Here is a 17500-nt window from a genome sequence, read left to right on the forward strand (position 1 = left end):
TAACTAAAATTTCAAACATCATAAAAAATATACAATACATAATAAAATAGAAGAAAAGGACATTATTGAAAAGTATACAATAAAAATTTACAAAATTATACAGATAAAAATAACACACTTAGTCTATATTTGCACTTTTAATATTTTAATAAAATTAAAAGATAAAAGTTTTTATTTATTTGAAATTTTATAAGAAATATATTTATGAAATTATAATAATTTTTTTTTAATTTATATAATAACTATATGTTTATGAAAGTATAAAAATAAAATTATTAAAATCAAAATAACAAAATTCCAAACGTCATAAAAAAACGTATCCAATACGTAATATTCCAAAAATAGTTTTAAATATTTTAAAAAGTGTCTCCAATAATTCTTAAAAAAATAAAACTAATTTCAATAATACTTTATTAAAATAAGATCGAAAACTTTTCAATGATTATTAAATAAAAAGGAAAGATTGGAAAAACATAATAAAAAAGGAATACATGCACAGGGAAGATATAGGCATGAGAGAAAAAAGTGAAGGAACTGATTTCCCTTGTCATCACTTCCGGTAGTGCTATACCAGAAGTTAGGAAGTACAACCGCTTTTGAAAAAGGCTAGAAGACTACTCACACCTGAGAGTATCCTGTATCTCAACAGAGCCATCATTCACTGATGCATGGAATATTGTTACAACATCTGGGATGGTGCATCTACCACTAGTTTTTTTCTCTTGGATAGGGCCCAAAAAAAGTCTTCAATCTAACAAGTCCTGCTTTATCAACTAAGCTCCAACCCCTGTCACAACGCTGCATCCCTGTACCTGTTTTATAAGTATTTTAATGGAATGTGCTCTGATGACACGTTGCACTTGTGCCCCCTCAACGTACATACACTGACAAACCTGCTTAGCAACAAAATCACACCTCTTCACTGTTGAGGTCCCTAAATGCCAGAAAGCTTTCTACTCTAATAGTTTCTTATCTCAAACAGCTAGACTTTGAAATTCCCTTCCTGCTACCTGCTTCCCTGACTGTACTGATATGCAGAAGTTTAAATGTAATGTAAACCAACATCTTGTCAATCTTTTCTAAGCATAGTCCCAAATAGTAGCCTCTTACGTCCAAGTGGCAATATGCCTTGTTAGGGATGAATGTGAGTCAAAAAAATGAATAAAAATACAAACGCTCACAAAAGGTTTTCTCCGGAAAATCAACTCATATTGTATCACTGGATGAATATTTAATATAATCAGATATTTCACAACTAAAAAGTAAGATTCAGGTTGTTTTCGATAGTCATAAATCCAAACAACATATCAATATGAGTGTGCAACAGGGGTTGATATTTAAACCTATATTATTCTTGATGTTCACAAACACAATACAACTATTGAAGAGATGAGGTATACTTCCTGATGACACTACATGATTTCCAGTAAGAGAACAAATTGAATGTTCACACATGCAAGGCATTAGCTGAATCTTTAGAAAATTACCTTTAGTCTGTAATAAAATAGGGTAAAAAAATGAATGGTTGTATACAATGCTGCCAAGAGAACAGCACTTTCCTTTCACAAGTACAAGGAACTTTTCCAATCACTGACTGTCATGGCTGATGGCACCCTTCCTGACAGTCCAACATTCAGACTCCCCAACTTGATATTCTTGGCAACATGAAGTGGAATAAAGATGTAGAGGATGTTAGCAAGTCTACTGCAAATAAAGTATGCTTCCTTTACTGAGCTAGGAACCTCTTCATATCTACCAATATCAGATCTTTATAAAGTCACCATTCACCCATTTATAGAGAATTGTTGCTATGACCCCACATGGCCCCACTGACAAGCCGTGGATCCTTAACATTGTGTGCTGTGGCTTTGCTCTCTATCTTTCGGTGTTCTTGTTTTGGCCTTATCATAGTTGGACTTTGGGTGTGTGTGTCTACATGCTAAGGTCTTGTTGAGGTTGGGTTAGTTTGTTGCCATCAGTTTTTCCGACCTTCCCAAAGCCACAACCTGTCTCCAACTGTAGTCAAAGTCCAACTGAACTCTTAACGCTGACTATCATAAAGTCTCAACTCATGACTGTCAGAAAAACTCACTGACTGTTGTTAAGTCCTGCTTTGTTATTCATCAATCGTTTCTATTGTTGCTACTCAATGTTATAAAACTAAATATATATCTATCCATTGTTTAGTCCTTTTGCTATCACCATTTATCACGCCCTAATTTAAACACTCTCATTTCTCTTTGCGTTAAGAACAAATTCCATTGTTTATTAATAAGTCCTTTTATTACTCACTAAACCTACTTCCTTTTCTTTTGTTATTTATCCTGTGTTTTTTCCTACTCCCCAGCACGCAATGACCTCAGTCAAACATAGTGTCATATTGCCAGATTTTTCTGGTGCACCAACCACTAGCTTCTCTTGCTTAGAGAAGAGGAAAAAAAATGAATTTATAACTTAATACATCATGCAATGTTTGTTAAGCATCAGCCTTTGTCAAATTGTAGCAATGTTGCATCTCTGTACTTGTTTTACAAGTATTTTCATGGAATGTGCTTAATGAACTTACTGAACTGTACTAATATGATCTGACCTCTTCACTGTAGAGATATTTATTAAGTGTGATGAGAGCGAACATCTTGCTACCCAACTCTCCACCTAAGTTGTCGACTTTAAATCTAGTCCCTATCACAGTAGTCCTTCATGCCTCAATGGCAATATGCCTTGTTTGGGGTGAACAACAGTAAAAAAAAAAAAGCAAACAAGACAAACTTATTCCAGTGATGACAGATAAGTCTTACTCCAGAAAAACTGATTCAGATGATTAACTGCAACTATTTGGAAGGATGCAATACCTTAAGGTGTACCTGCAGAAGGCATGGGCAAGAATGTACCAGTGCATGTGGACATTGCCAAGATGGTAATTGTGACAATATGAAAAATGATCAAGTCATAGATGATGATGATGAGAAGGAAGTATGAACAACTTTGAAAAAAAATTATGACTATGTGAATCAAAGTGGGATCAGGGTAACCATAGATATGATATAAGGGATGATTCAACATCACTGGCAACCATTTCATGACCCCGAAAACATGGGTAAAAATGCAACATTTATTTGTTTATCGTGAAAACTGACCAAGTTGGTGTTTTAAAATGTAATGAAAAATGACTTGTAAATCGAAAATGTTCACCTTAAAAATCTGAAACTTTCGCATGCTTAAATCTAATCCAACTTTTAGTGTGATGTAGACCCAACTTAATAAAAAACAACAAAAAATAAAATGATACAATTTTTTTTTGTGGTTGGAGTACTTTGGCGTTATATTGATTAACATATACATTAAAAACCAATGTAAGGATTGAGAATTTAGGACACCGATCATTCCTGTCCATGGTGAGTGAAAGAGAAATCCTTCCAGACCGAGGAAAAAAAAACTTGTGTGATTTGCGAAGTGCTGAAAATAACTTTCTATTTTCTTTATTTCTATTTTGTTATTTTGAAAATTGAATTAATTTCAATTTGTTTTATTTTTAAGTTTTTTCTCTTCTATCTTAGAAGGAGACACAGAACAAAATTCTAAAGTTTACAGACCATGCTGAGATTTTTTTTTTTTTTTTTTTTACATAGGCATCACCACATTATCAAGGCCAAGAGGCCACTCAAGGATAAGGGTTAAAGAGTGTACAGTAGAAATTGGACAATATAGTAATCATTAGTAATGAAAATTTGGTAAATTTGATAACTTATATGGAACGGCTCATCAAGAACTTATTTACGTTAGACTTGAACACAACCATATTGTAGTCAGCCGGAAAGCAAGAAAACGGAAGACAATTCCACAGGCGTGCAGTTCTAAGAAAGAAGCTTTGTTCATGGAATCTACGTTTAGGTTTAGGCACAGATAAAGAGTGGGGGGAATTATTGATAGTGTTTACAGCTAGACAAGTGTTTCTTGTGAAAGTTTGGCGAGGGGGGGGACCATAGATTGAAGCTCAGTCGAACACTTTCCATGAAAATAACGATACATCAGAGACAAACTCGCAACATCTCTTCTGTGAGATAGAGGTTGCAAGGAAGAGAAAAGGACATCTCCTACGAGGCTACGAAGTCTATTTTGAACTCTATCAAGGCAGGACAAGTCCTTTCTAGCAGCTCCTGCCCAAATGTGGCAACAGTATTCCATCCTTGGACGTGCCTGGCTCTTATATAGATAGAAAATAGCATCAGCAGTGAGATATCTACTGGATCGATAGAAAGATCTCACCATTTTTCCAGCGGCCTTGGCAACAGATTTGATGTACGTGTTCCATTTCAGATCAGGAGTAATGGTCAAGCCCAGAAGCTTGTCAAAACTTGAGGCCTCCTGAAGACGAGAGCCATTCATTTCAATTGATGCCAGATGTGGATCAGAATGTTGATGATGTAAAGAGAGAAGCTTGGTTTTAGATGCATTAAAAGTAACGAGCCACTCCTTACCCCATTGTACTACGTGCTCAAGATCAGAGGAGAGAGAATTGGAGAGAACTTGGTCATTTACTGTCTTAGATGTGCTACCATAAATGGTAGTGTCGTCAGCATAGATGTCTATAAATGATGTAAGGATGTGATTTGGAAGATCATTAATGTAGATCAGGAAAAGAGTTGGGCCCAGGATGGACCCCTGAGGGACACCGGCATTAATACTGTGAGCTTCTGATTTTTGCCCCTCAACTACTACTCTTATGAACCTATCAGAAAGAAATGATTTAATAATTGAGAAGACATTTCCAGCAATACCATAGCTAGAGAGCTTATGAAGTAAACCTTTATGCCATACCCTATCAAAGGCCTTAGATATGTCAAGAGCAATTGCCCTAGAAAGGTTGCTCCGTCGAGAGATGTGCTAATCCTATGAGATATAACTGTAAGCACATCTGCTGTAGATCTAGCAGAACGGAAACCATATTGAGTGTCACTAAGAAGGTTATTTTTGTTGAGATGGTTGATTACTTCTGTATTTAACACAGATTCCAGCAACTTACTCATGATGCACAGGAGACTTATTGGCCTGTACTGAGAGGGGGATGAGCGACCACCTGAATTCTTAAATACAGGGCATACTGATGAAATTTTCCAGGGAGATGGGAAACTATTCTCCTTAAGACAACGTTTAAATAGTTTTGTAAGTATGGGCGCTAGTTCAGGTTGAAGTTTTTTGAGTACTATAATTGGAATACCGTCAGGGCCAGTTGCTTTACTGGAATCAAGGTTTTTGATTAGCTTGGCAACATCACGTACAGATATACGTATATCACATAGCGTGTTTTCTGATACAGGAGGAAATATTGGGGGTTGGCGGCCTTGATCGCAAAGGGTAGAATTAGCTGCAAAGTTCTTGACAAAGAGTTTGGCTTTGTCTGATGCTGACGAGATAACCACACACAAAATAACATGGCCGTTGCAACAGACCGTACAAAGAAATCTTTCTAGATTTAGGCAGCATTTAAGAAAATCGCTTTGCATGGTATAGAAAGTGGTATATAGTCATCAAAAAGTGCTCAATATCCTAAGAATAGTTTCTTCTCTTAATCTTTTGTTTACCTTTCCCTTCCCATAATCTGATTTGGGGCTGGAGGTAGAACTACTGAAGAGGTACTTCTTTTTTACATATTTGTGTTTTTATCTGATCAAATTTTTACTGTATCTTTTGTTTTTGAAATTGTTACATTAAAGTACAGCTAACAAATTCCCCTTCCATATACTCAGAGAGGGATGGGGGTAGAACTGTTGTAGAATTTACAAGAAAATTTTATCGACATTGCCCACAATGGAATTGACATATAGTAATGAAAAAGTGTTCAATATCCTTAGTATAGCAGGTGTGTCCAAACGGAACTCCATCCCATCCATAGCCTTTGAGCCCCTGAGGGACATAAGCCATCTACAACTTTGTAGATGCTTTTGTAGCGAGGAGTTCTTTTTACAGGGTGAGGGTGCTGGTCCCATGCCCAACCTTCCCAGAAGGTACATACAGAACTGCATTTCTTCTATTTATTATTTGTGGACCCGGACAACGCCGGGTATCTCTGCTAGTTAGTACTAAAAGTAAAGAGTAAAATTTTATATCCTACAACAAAAGATAGATGAGTTATTAAATAAAAGGAAAAATTGAATTTAAAAAATAGTATTTACATACCAATAAATCAGCTTTAAATACGGGATATTTTCCAAAATAGTAATCTGCCAAAACATTCAACACTGAGTGCAAATTATTATAGATATTATTCATAACTGTTTGGATATGAGGCTGTGTTTTTTTGACAAATTTAAGAGCTATCTTCTTAAAGGTATCATATGAAAGGAATTCACGTGGTTCTTTTCCTTGTCCAGTTTCCAGTAGGTGCTCTACTGCCTTGTCAATTGAATCCTCTGAAAAAAAAATCATTATATACATATATTTTTTAATGAAAATTATGGAAGTAATATTCCAACAAAATGGAGAGATGAAAAAAAGAACAAACCAAAAATTATATATTCATCAACATTTTGTTTTTATTTCAATACTTCTTCGGGATAAGTGATTTGAAGAAAATAAAATACCGCAATATTTAAAAATATACTGGTTGTGTTTGTAATGTGAAAAAAATGTCTTCATTTTATTTCAGAACAATAAAAGCCGTTAGTATTCAAATTGTGCATAGCATCATGGAATTGATTAGATGAGATTTTAGACATTTAAAAAGATATAATGCAATTTCTGTTTATAATTCAAATGTCGGATATGTAAGTAAAATAAGTGTTTCTTAGTTTCTTTTTGTTTTCATTATTTATTGACAGATTATTATTAATTATGATAGGTATTATTTTCTATGGTAAGTAAGTTAACCTGTGCTAAGTTTTAGTAATCTTAAAAAAAAAGGAAGGCATTATGCTACCTGGGAAATTTCATTATGATTTGGTGAGTTGGACAAAGCCAGCCTTAACACGTCTGCTTAATTTTCTGATATCATTCTGTAGTATTTCTCATGAGAAAGACAATGTGGAGGTGTTAAGTCCTGATTTAACATCCTGCAACTTTTTTCTGGGGTTGGCTGAAAAAGTAAGTCTACTTAATCAAACCACAAGAAATTTACAACTTGAAAGGCGATTACATGAAGTCATGATTACCATTCCGCAAGAGTTTCTTGCGAAATCACTTGGTGCAAAACACGGTTAACTTGAAAAGCTGGTGGTGAATGAAGGTGCACATATTGAATTTAAAATAAAAGTCCATGCATTATACTTTCTTCTCATATTCAGTAATTGTATAAATTTGATTTAAAAAATAAATTGTATTTATTTAAAAATAGGGAGTTACTTTTCAATCACCCTCTACATGTGTTCTGAATGTATATACATTACATCTATGATATTGTTACTATCATTGTTACTAGAAAAAGGATGACTCCTTTTATAACAGGATTATTCTACCTCAATGCAAATAATTTTTAAAGAAAAAAAAAGAAACGTTTCTAATCAGGATAACATATTGAAAATTCAAAATATCATCATGTTCATAATTTTTATTTTGAAAGGTGTCAAGGGGCTGAAAGGTTAAAAGCTAACTTTCATTTCATACACAACTCATTCATTTTGAGTTTTTACACAATCTCAGTTTTACAAATGGTGACTAATCATGGCTGCATATTCTTAAAGATTACCTTTCCCAAATATTTTTCAAATTTAATTATATTTCTTTAGCTTATTCATATAATATATTTCTTATTAATTTATTATATTTCTTTAGTATATTATTTTTTTTTAATATATTATATTTCTTGTATATATTATATTTCTTGAATATATTATATTTCTTAGCCTCCCTGTCATGAAGTACCTAGCTATGGCTACAATTGACTATGAAATGGTATAAAACACAACCAGCTTTAGGCTTGTATGTTTTAGTGAATAAAAATTCTGGTATTTAAACCTATCAGACAGCTTTGTGTTTTCTCAGCATTTGCTCGATTATATGATGTAATGAAGTAATATTTTTTTCTAGAATAACATATACATACTTTGTGGATATTTTTACTCATTTAGCAAAATGTACACACTCTAGTTCGGATTCTTGTGTTTATTTTACTCCTATGTACACTCATCTATTCAAACAGAAGAAACATTTTATCGGAACATTTTTTAAAATATTCTTTGGTAATTAAACATGGCATATGCAATTCCACCACTAGTAAAGATGGAAATGGGCATCGATTTACAAGAGAACTTTTCAAGCTAACATAAGAAAACTATGCGGCCACAATGAAAATTGGGGAAAAAGAAACAAATAGGTATTCTTCTTTCTCTAATTGGCAAGGAATGTCTGCAAATATACAAAAACCTGCCAATGTTTGCAAAGGAACGAGTAGACACACAAAAAATGTTTGGAAGGACTTACAAATTATTTTGAACCAAAACAAAACACCATATACCAACGGTATTTGTTTAATTCCTGAACACACAAAACTTTGATGATTACAAGAACAAACTAAGAAACCTAATTAAAACATTAAGGCTGTATGATAGATCCTTACTTCAACCTTTGAGCTCAGTAACACTCCACTGTGGCAAGAATCACCTTTCAGGTAGTGGACAGCAACTCATCAACACTACTTTCCAGACAGGCTAGCTCAGTTCTGATGTTCTTATGCATCCAGAGTTTATTGCCGATTCTGTTACTAATGAGGGTACAGAGTGCCAACACAAATTGTATCCTATATTAGTGACTTGTCATTTGCAAATGGAAATACTGTCACACCATCAGACTGTTCGACATTTCCTTTATTGATGCCAACAGGTTCGAAGATTGACAGGAAGTCAGTTTTGTCTGGAGCCCATCGGACAATATTGTTGAGAGAATTTTTATTAGTTCAAGTTAATAATCTGTCATTATGTTTTGGATTTTTTATTTACTCATTTTCACTGTCAAAACAAGGCATGTTGCCAGTTGGAATGTAATAGAACACAAGTGGTACTATTTTGGATCATGTCTAACAGGTGATTGAGGGGAGTTGAGTAGTGAAATGTCTGTTCACATTATATTTAAACTTCAGCACGTTAGTATAGTCAGGGAATCAGGAAACAGGTAGGTAATTCCAAAGTCTAGCAGTCTAGTAGATGGCTTTCCAGCATCTAAGGACCTCTACAATGAAGGGGTGGGATTTTGCTGCTTGCCAGGTTAGTCGGGTGTGTGTACATCAAGGAGGAATTAGTGCTATGAGTTTATCAGAGAACATTCTATTAAAGTACTTGTAAAACAGGCACAGGGTTATGACAGTGCAGTAAAAGAACAGGAATTGGTAATTTGGGTGATAGTGCAGGATCTATTAAATTTGAGGCTCATTTTTGGACCATGTCTAAGAGCGAAAGACTAGTTGTAAATGCTCCAGCCCAAATGTAGCAACAATACTACATGCATGGGCAAATTATTGATTTGTAAAAGCAGCTCTCTGGTATGAGTAATTTTCTAGTACAGTAAAGTGATTCCACCTTCTTTGCAGCAGCCTTGGCAATGACCTCAATGTATTTGTTCCAATTCATGTTACCTGTAAATATCAGATTGTTAAGTTTGAAAGATGTGCTCTCAACTAGGGTGTTATTTGTCATGACAATTGGTGGTTAAGAAGGTTTTTTATAATTGTTAAAGGAAAGTAGTATTAAATATTACCAACCATTTATGGCCCACTTAGTAGTATTAAATATTACCAACCATTTATGGCCCACTTCCACTATAGATTGAAGGTTATTTTCTAGGGATTCTGCATTCATTTTATCCTTATGTCTACTATAGAGCATGGTGTCATCAGCAAATATACTGATCTAAAACACAAATTTTATCAGAGAGGTCATTTATAAAAATCAGGAAAAATAAAGGTCTAAGAATAAACTCCTGGGGCACATCTGCATTAATATAATGTTTTGTTCTTAAAATGTGATAACAAAAAGAAAATGTTTCACTCAATGTGTCACACACTTTCTAAACAAACTTATAAAAATGTGAGAAATGATTTGTAACAAACCTGGCGCGGTGTGAACCAACATGTTATGGAACGTATGCAAAGTGTTTCGAGCATGTGGAATTAACCTTATATTAATTTTTTCACGATTGGGTGACATCTTATTTTCAATTTTTTCTATATCGTCCATGTAGTATTTTCCTTCAGTTAAGTCATAAAATAATTTCAGAAATTCATTGGTTTTCTGGAAATAAAAAAAAAATATGAAAGTTTTTAAGTGTTTTAGGTAAAATTAATGGGTTTAATTTTTAAATACTTATGCATAGAATGACCAATTTTTTGTGGATGTTGCATCAGTATATTCCAATAGGTTACATAAATCACCGAAATATACCGAGCACTGATCAAATTTAAAAATGCGAGAAAAAAAGAAAGCATCATGATAGAAAACATTTATTGTGTAGTAATTTCAATGGAAATATTACAATAATAATAATAAAGGTGGTACCCAGAAGAAAGATCTGGGTGTCATGATCGGCAAGTGCTCCCTTGATAGCCAGCATGGGGGACCCGGTCATCATCCTGAGAATGCTGGCTCACTTTCTCATTTCAGAAACACAGATAACACAGATGCTGAACAAGTAAGTATAACCTTTAATCTCAGGGATCAAAATGATACAAACCAAACACAGCACAGCCAAGATTACCATCAAAAAAGAAAAACCCAAAGGAAGAAATGGACAATGAAAGAGAACAGACTCGTCATGGAATGCTATTATAGAAGCGATCCTAAGTATAGATATGGAGGCTATTAGAAACAAATGAAAGAGCTTTGGGACAAGTCCAGTGATTGCCATACAACAGAACAAAGACTTGCAGGCCAAGCAAGACTGATACTAAAGAGAGGCTGGCTCTCAAAACTGGAACTAACAGAAATACAACGAAAAGTAAATGAGGAAATTGACCATGAAGCAGCCCCCACTGGAACCGCACCTGTAAAAGCCACACAAGTAGAAACACCACAGATGGAGAACCTGCAAAGACTTGATCCTACAAACGAGGGAACCAAGAACAATAAAACAGAACTAACAGAGGAAGAAGCAGATGAAATAGGAAAAATAATACAGTTCATGAACAAGAAAAAAACAAAGCTCCCATCTCTAAGAAATCAAGAAAAGAAGAAATTAAAAAGAGAAACAAAGAAGGTTAACAAGCTCCCCCCACAAATCACAACAGATACAATCACAGACTTAAACAATTTAATTTATGCAGGAGCCAAGATGGTAAGTATGAAGTTCAAATCAGAAAAACAACCGGGGAAAGATTCATCAACAAAACCTGGATGGGAAATAAGGTTAGAAACCCAAATAAACAAATAAAAAAGAAGCCAAAACGATAAACAGGAAGAAAGCGACGTGGAGAAAGATGAAAATTGAAAATGTGACTAGCAGGGAGAGGCTAAACAAGAAACACAAAGATCTGAACCAAAAAATAGCAGCAAAAGAAGGAAGATATAAATATAAATCTGAACAATGCAAGTAAAACAGGATATTTGAAAACAATGAAAGCCAATTCTAGCAAAATGTGAAAACAAAAACGGAACAACCAAACCCAACAGAAACAAAACTCTATTGGAGTAAGATATGGGAAGAACGACAAGACTACAACAGAAATGCCGAATGGCTGAAAGACATGAAAAAAGAGTTACAACAAATTGAAGAAGGAACAGTGAATGAATTCAGACAAAGAAACCATAAAGAAAACCATAGGAAAAATAGCAAACTGGAGAGCACCAGGACATAATGGGATACTATATTAGTGACTTGTTTACTGGTTCAAAAAATTTACAACTCTACACAAAAAACTAGCTTAAAACATGAAAAGATGTATACAGAAAACAAACGTACCAGCTTGGATGACAAAAGGCAGAACTACATTGATACAGAAGGGCACAGAGAAAGAAACCGTCCCCAGCAATTATAGGTCTATCATATGCTTACCCACTTTGTGGAAAATATTGACAGCACAACTGAAGGAACAAATCTACCACTCCCTGAATAATCGGGGACTTCTCCCTGAGAAACAGAAAGGATGCCAGAAAGGAAAAAGAGGAACACATGATTTGCTATATATAGACCAAAAGATTCTAAAGGAGGTAAAAAGAAGAAGAAAGAATTTGGTAATGACATCGATTGACTACAAAAAAGCATTTGACAGGATCCCTCGAGCATGGATAATAGAATGCTTAAAAATTTATAAAATACCAAACAGGATCATCAAAGTGATTGAAAACGCAATGAGAACATGGAGACTGAAACTGACAACTGATGGACAACACATAACAGAAATCGACATGCAAAGAGCTATCTTCCAAAGAGATTCATTATCACCATTACTGTTCATCATAGCCATGATGCACCTGAACAATATACTGAGAAAGTGCCAAGCCGGATACAAGTTCTCTAACACGGAGGAAAAAATGAACCACCTGATGTATATGGACGATCTGAAACTCTTTGCAAGGATCAAAAATGAACTAGAGACATTAATAAATACCACCAGAATCTTCAGCCAAGATATCCAAATGGAGTTTGGTATGGAAAAGTGTGCACTACTAGTTATAAGAAAGGGAAAACTAGAGACGACAGAAGGCATGGAACTACCCAACCAAACGGAGATGAGGGCACTCGGGGAACAAAACGCCTATAAATACCATCAAAGCAACAGAAATGAAATAGAGAATTGGAAAGGAATACCTCAGGAGAACAAGAAAACTTCTCACAACCAAATTATATTGCAGAAACTTGATAACAAGCATAAATACATGGGCAGTATCACTAGTAAGATAATCTGAACTGTTCATAAGGTGGACTAAAGGAGAACTGACACAACTCGATCAGAAGACCAGGAAACTCATGACCATGCACAACACAAAGGACGATGTTGACCGACTCTACGTAAAAAGGAAAGACAACGGGAGGGGACTGGTTAATATAGAAGACTGTGTGAATGACAGCAAAAAAGTACTAGAAAAATACTTAATACAAAACACTGAAAGAATAATCATAGCAGCGAGAGACAGGGAAAAAAGACAAGAAAAGTGGGAAGAGAAACAACTACACGGAAGATTCATAAGGATGATAAAAGATGAAAATAATGAAAACACCTGGACATGGATGCGACAAGAATACCTAAGCCAAGAAACTGAGTCCCTAATAACCGGAGCAAAAGACAACTCGATAAGAACCAACCACATCAAAGCAAAGATTGACAAAACACAAGAAAACAGCAAATGCAGACTCTTTGAACAAAGAGACGAGACGATAAACCATATAATAAGTGAATGCAGCAAACTGGCCCAAAAGGAATACAAGAACAGACACAACCAAGTGAGAAGGATTGTACACTGGGAATTATGCAAACAACTGCATGTCAAATGCACAGATAAGTGGTACAAGCATAAGCCGGCAACAGTACTTGAAAACGAGAAGCACAAAATCCTATGGGATATGGACATACAAACTGATAGACCCATCCAAGCAAGAAGACCGGATGTTGTAATAACTAACAAGAAAGAAAAATCTTGACAAATCATAGACTTTGCTGTTCCAGCTGACCACAGGGTGAATATCAAAGAAAAGGAGAAACGGAGCAAATACACAGAGCTAGTCAGAGAAAGGGATATGGAAGATGAAGAAAATCAAAATAATACCTATAATAGTAGGAGCACTAGGAACAATCCCGAAAAACTTTGAAAAAAGAATAGAAGAAATTGAAATCTAAAGAATGACTTGAAAAATACAACGAACAACAATCATGAAAACAGCTGAAATATTAAGAAAAACCCTCAAATGTGGAAACTAACACACATGAGCAACAAGTGAAGGCCAGACAAACTGCTGCAAAGGCAAAACATGAAACACTACATGGAACCAAGAACACTGAAACCGCATATCTATAAGCTCTCTAACCCAACCCTAACCCCATTACCCTCCCCCAAACAGCAAGACCAAATAACCAAATAGTCAAGGAGGAAGGAAAGACCGATGAACTGAACAGACCTCAGCTGAATAAGTGCAACAAGAACTGGGATGTTGGGGAGGCTTAGTGCCACTCAAATCCCAGCAAAGACCAATAGCTGCTGCCAACGATAAATCCATGGCAAGCAGCTGTTGCAAAAATGCAAATTTATTTGCAAATGTTATTGAAAGAGGTGGAGAGTACTGGAAACCTGGGGAGACTTGTTGTCACTCAGCTTCCAGTGAACACCACAGTCTGTTTTCAGGGAAAGGTCTCTGAAGACATGTGTGAAAGCTCCTTGTGAGCCAATAATAATAATAATAATAATAATAATAATAATAAATCAATTTATGGTAAATTTCATGAATAAATATTTATTTTTTTGTAAAATAATGTGCAGCAATAAATGAAAACATTTTTCTTTGTTTTTTTCTATAGTAAACACACAAACATCACACATGTAGATACAAGCATTATATATATATATATATATATATATATATATATATATATATATATATATATATATATATATATATACTTACTAACTGTACCCTGTCACGCGTTGCTTTGGCTCAAATTGGCGCAATGGAAAATGTTCCAAAATATATGTTTCTTATAGGTTTAATTTCCCATTTTGTATGGGTACACAGGTTTTTTAAAATTTTTTTATTTACATAGGAGTCACCACTTATCAAGACCCAGGCAATATCACAGTAGTTAAGGGGGCAGTTCATCAAGAACTTGTTTATGTTGGACTTGAAGACAACCAAATTGTAGTCAGATGGGAAATAGGCAAACGGAAGAGAGTTTCACAGGCATGCAGTTTTAAGAAAGAAGCATTGTTCGTGGAATCTTCATTTTGATTTAGGCACAGTTAAAGATTGGGGAAAGTTATTGACAGTGGTTTCAGTTAGACGGGTGTTTTTTGAAAAAGATTGGCAAGAGGGGACCAGAGATTGGATCTCAGACGAGCACTTGCCATGGAAATAACAATAAAACAAAGACAAGCTTGCAACGTCTCATCTGTTTTCTTTTTCGGCGGATATTAAAACTAAAAACTTTCAAGCATTATTTTTTTAATTAGTTTAAATAAAATAATTTCCATGATTTCACAATTAACGTTGTGGTCCAGTGGATTTTTATTTTAAAATAAACAAACAATCCAATTCAACTACGATTCTTTATTTAAAACAAAAACGAAAAAATTTTTATTTACATTTTTTTACCAGTTTTTTTTTTCTTCACATTTTTTTGACATCATAACTGCTAAGTTTTATTCTTTTAATAAGACAATAAGTCATAACTCATCATTTATATAACATAAAAACATGTCTTTCGTTAACACAAATTCTATTTTGGTATTTTTTTTAGACTGAATTATTTACAGTTTGTTTTCGTTGCAACAAACTAAATACAAATCTTTCCAGACTGAGGTAGCATAAAAGAAATTCGCTTAAATTGGAATATAGTCATAAAAAGGTACTCAATATCTTCGTATTCCTTCTGCCGAAATATCTGGTGGAGAGTTTGTCACGTACTTATTTTTTCGGGAAGGGGGGGGTACATTTTTCTATTTTCATTTGTTCTTTTATTTTTGAACGCTTTGTTGGGGTAACGATTGAACTGACATATAATAATGAAAACTGCTCAATATTCTTAGTATAGCAGGTGTGGCCAAACCGAACTTCATGTCGACCCTGGCAACGCTGGGTATCCATGCTAGTATATATATGTGTGTGTGTGTGTGTGTGTGTGTGTGTGTGTGTGTGTGTGTGTGTGTGTGTGTGTGTGTGAGGTAATTATTTATCCATTTTTATAGAGGCTAATATTTTAATTAACAAATCTGTTTTCGTTTAATCTGAGAAACAGTCAGAATAATTCAAATAACATCAGTAAATAAGTCCCTGGCCTGGCATATAGATTGATGGCTACTAATTAAACAATCCATATGATTTATTTTATAAAGTACTAACCTTCAAAATGTATGCCTAATCAGATTATTAGTTTATAAATTACAGTTATTCAAGTGAAGGAACGGATACAAATTTTAAAAATAATGAAAAAATTTCATCTGATAAGAAAAATACGTTCCAAGTAAATCAATGGCTTTATAAGTGTTATTTGGACTCTACTCTGTTATAATCAATAGTGGAGAAGTGGTATGCTGACCTGAAAACAGTCATATATTTGAGTGACTTGAGCATTCAGCATTATTTCTCCAGGAACTTGATTGGGCTGATCATGAATTGAATTGCATGAGACAGCATAGAAGTTGAAGATCGCAAAAGTCAGTGTATTCACTATTTTGTGTGAACATTCGTTAACAAGAGAGATGCACATTGTTTGTTCACAGTTGATTAAAAACAGCAATGATGGTTTGATGGTTCAGAACATTGTTTGTAACTGTTTCAACCAATAAAAAGTTGTTTTTGCATCAATATATGACAATGGATGAAACATGGATGCACTACTAAACTGGAGTGAAATCAGAAGTTAGCTGAGGGGACACTAGTAGATGTAAGCCGTCTAACACTAAAATTCTAAATCTGAGTTTTGGCAATTAGTAATGTTGTAAAAGAAATAGTATTCCCAAAATGATTCCATTTACTTTGTGATAAAAATGCTATTTCAAACTTAAGATTATAAGATAAAAATATTGCATTCTTAAGCCAATACACCTCAAATTGCAGGAACATATTGATATCAATTTTCATAAAGCTTGACTGTAGTTTAAAAAATATTTACATTTATTTTTTTTTTAATTTAAGCATGATAAAATGTATAACTTTGCAGACATCCCCCAAATGACAACTGTATCTCAAACACAAAGGAATGATTTTTCTTCATCATCACTTTGGCCATTTCGGAATTCTAATGCAGTCAGCAGCCGACTTTACAATTTGCAAGTTTAGGATATCAGCTAAAATTCTCTCTGAGTATCTCATCGATCTTCTTATTGTAATTATTCACTGTTGATCAGACTCTACTTCGCCCCGCGTACCTCAAAATCTCTCCACCTATCCTAACAGCCACTGTCACTAAAATATATGTACTTTGAACCAGAATTTGGATACATCAGATCTTCTCTCAGCACACTGCCAGGAATGCTGGTCCCAGCTGTGAGGGTTGGAGGCAGTTTATGATATCACACAAGAAAACCATTCGATTTTAGTTTACCTGTACCAATCTTTAGCATATTTGGATTGCTTTTAGAAATTGATTTCCAAACTAACCTATTTCTGACCAGGTCTTTATTTATCCTTCTTTCTTCCAAATCCATCCTTATAACTTCCTTCCATGCTTTCCTTTGCCTATGAACTCCTCCTGTATAAACTATTATGCACCCATCGGGAACCCAGATTTTGGTGTTTGGTATGTTTCAGTGTGGCTGTTACAGCTTGGCTGATCTGGCATAAACGATTTGGTTGGGGGACGATTCGGCGTCAAATTAGTGCTTTATCATTATAGTCAAAGCTTTGTTTATATTTTAAAAAATTAATTCAA

The 17500-nt window shown here is 34.5% G+C and overlaps 1 protein-coding gene across 9 annotated transcripts in view; it reads right to left on the reverse strand.

Annotated features, from left to right (window-relative positions):
- LOC145293177 (interferon-induced GTP-binding protein Mx1-like) overlaps nt 1-17500 on the reverse strand; it is a 200974-nt gene that overhangs the window by 46868 nt on the left and 136606 nt on the right. For all 9 annotated transcript variants that reach the window (XR_013869679.1, XM_080139650.1, XM_080139648.1 and 6 more), the window contains 2 exons: nt 10037-10217; nt 6178-6410 (listed from right to left, as the gene is read on the reverse strand). Coding sequence is in view for 8 of the 9 variants with exons in the window: in XM_080139650.1 (XP_079995776.1) it covers nt 6178-6410; nt 10037-10217 (414 nt within the window). In the remaining variant the exon portion in view is untranslated. The remainder of the gene's footprint in view (nt 1-6177; nt 6411-10036; nt 10218-17500) is intronic.

Source organism: Euprymna scolopes, chromosome 14 (assembly GCF_053919585.1).
Source record: "Euprymna scolopes isolate OS-2025 chromosome 14, ASM5391958v1, whole genome shotgun sequence".
Classification (NCBI taxonomy): Eukaryota; Metazoa; Mollusca; class Cephalopoda; order Sepiida; family Sepiolidae; genus Euprymna; species Euprymna scolopes.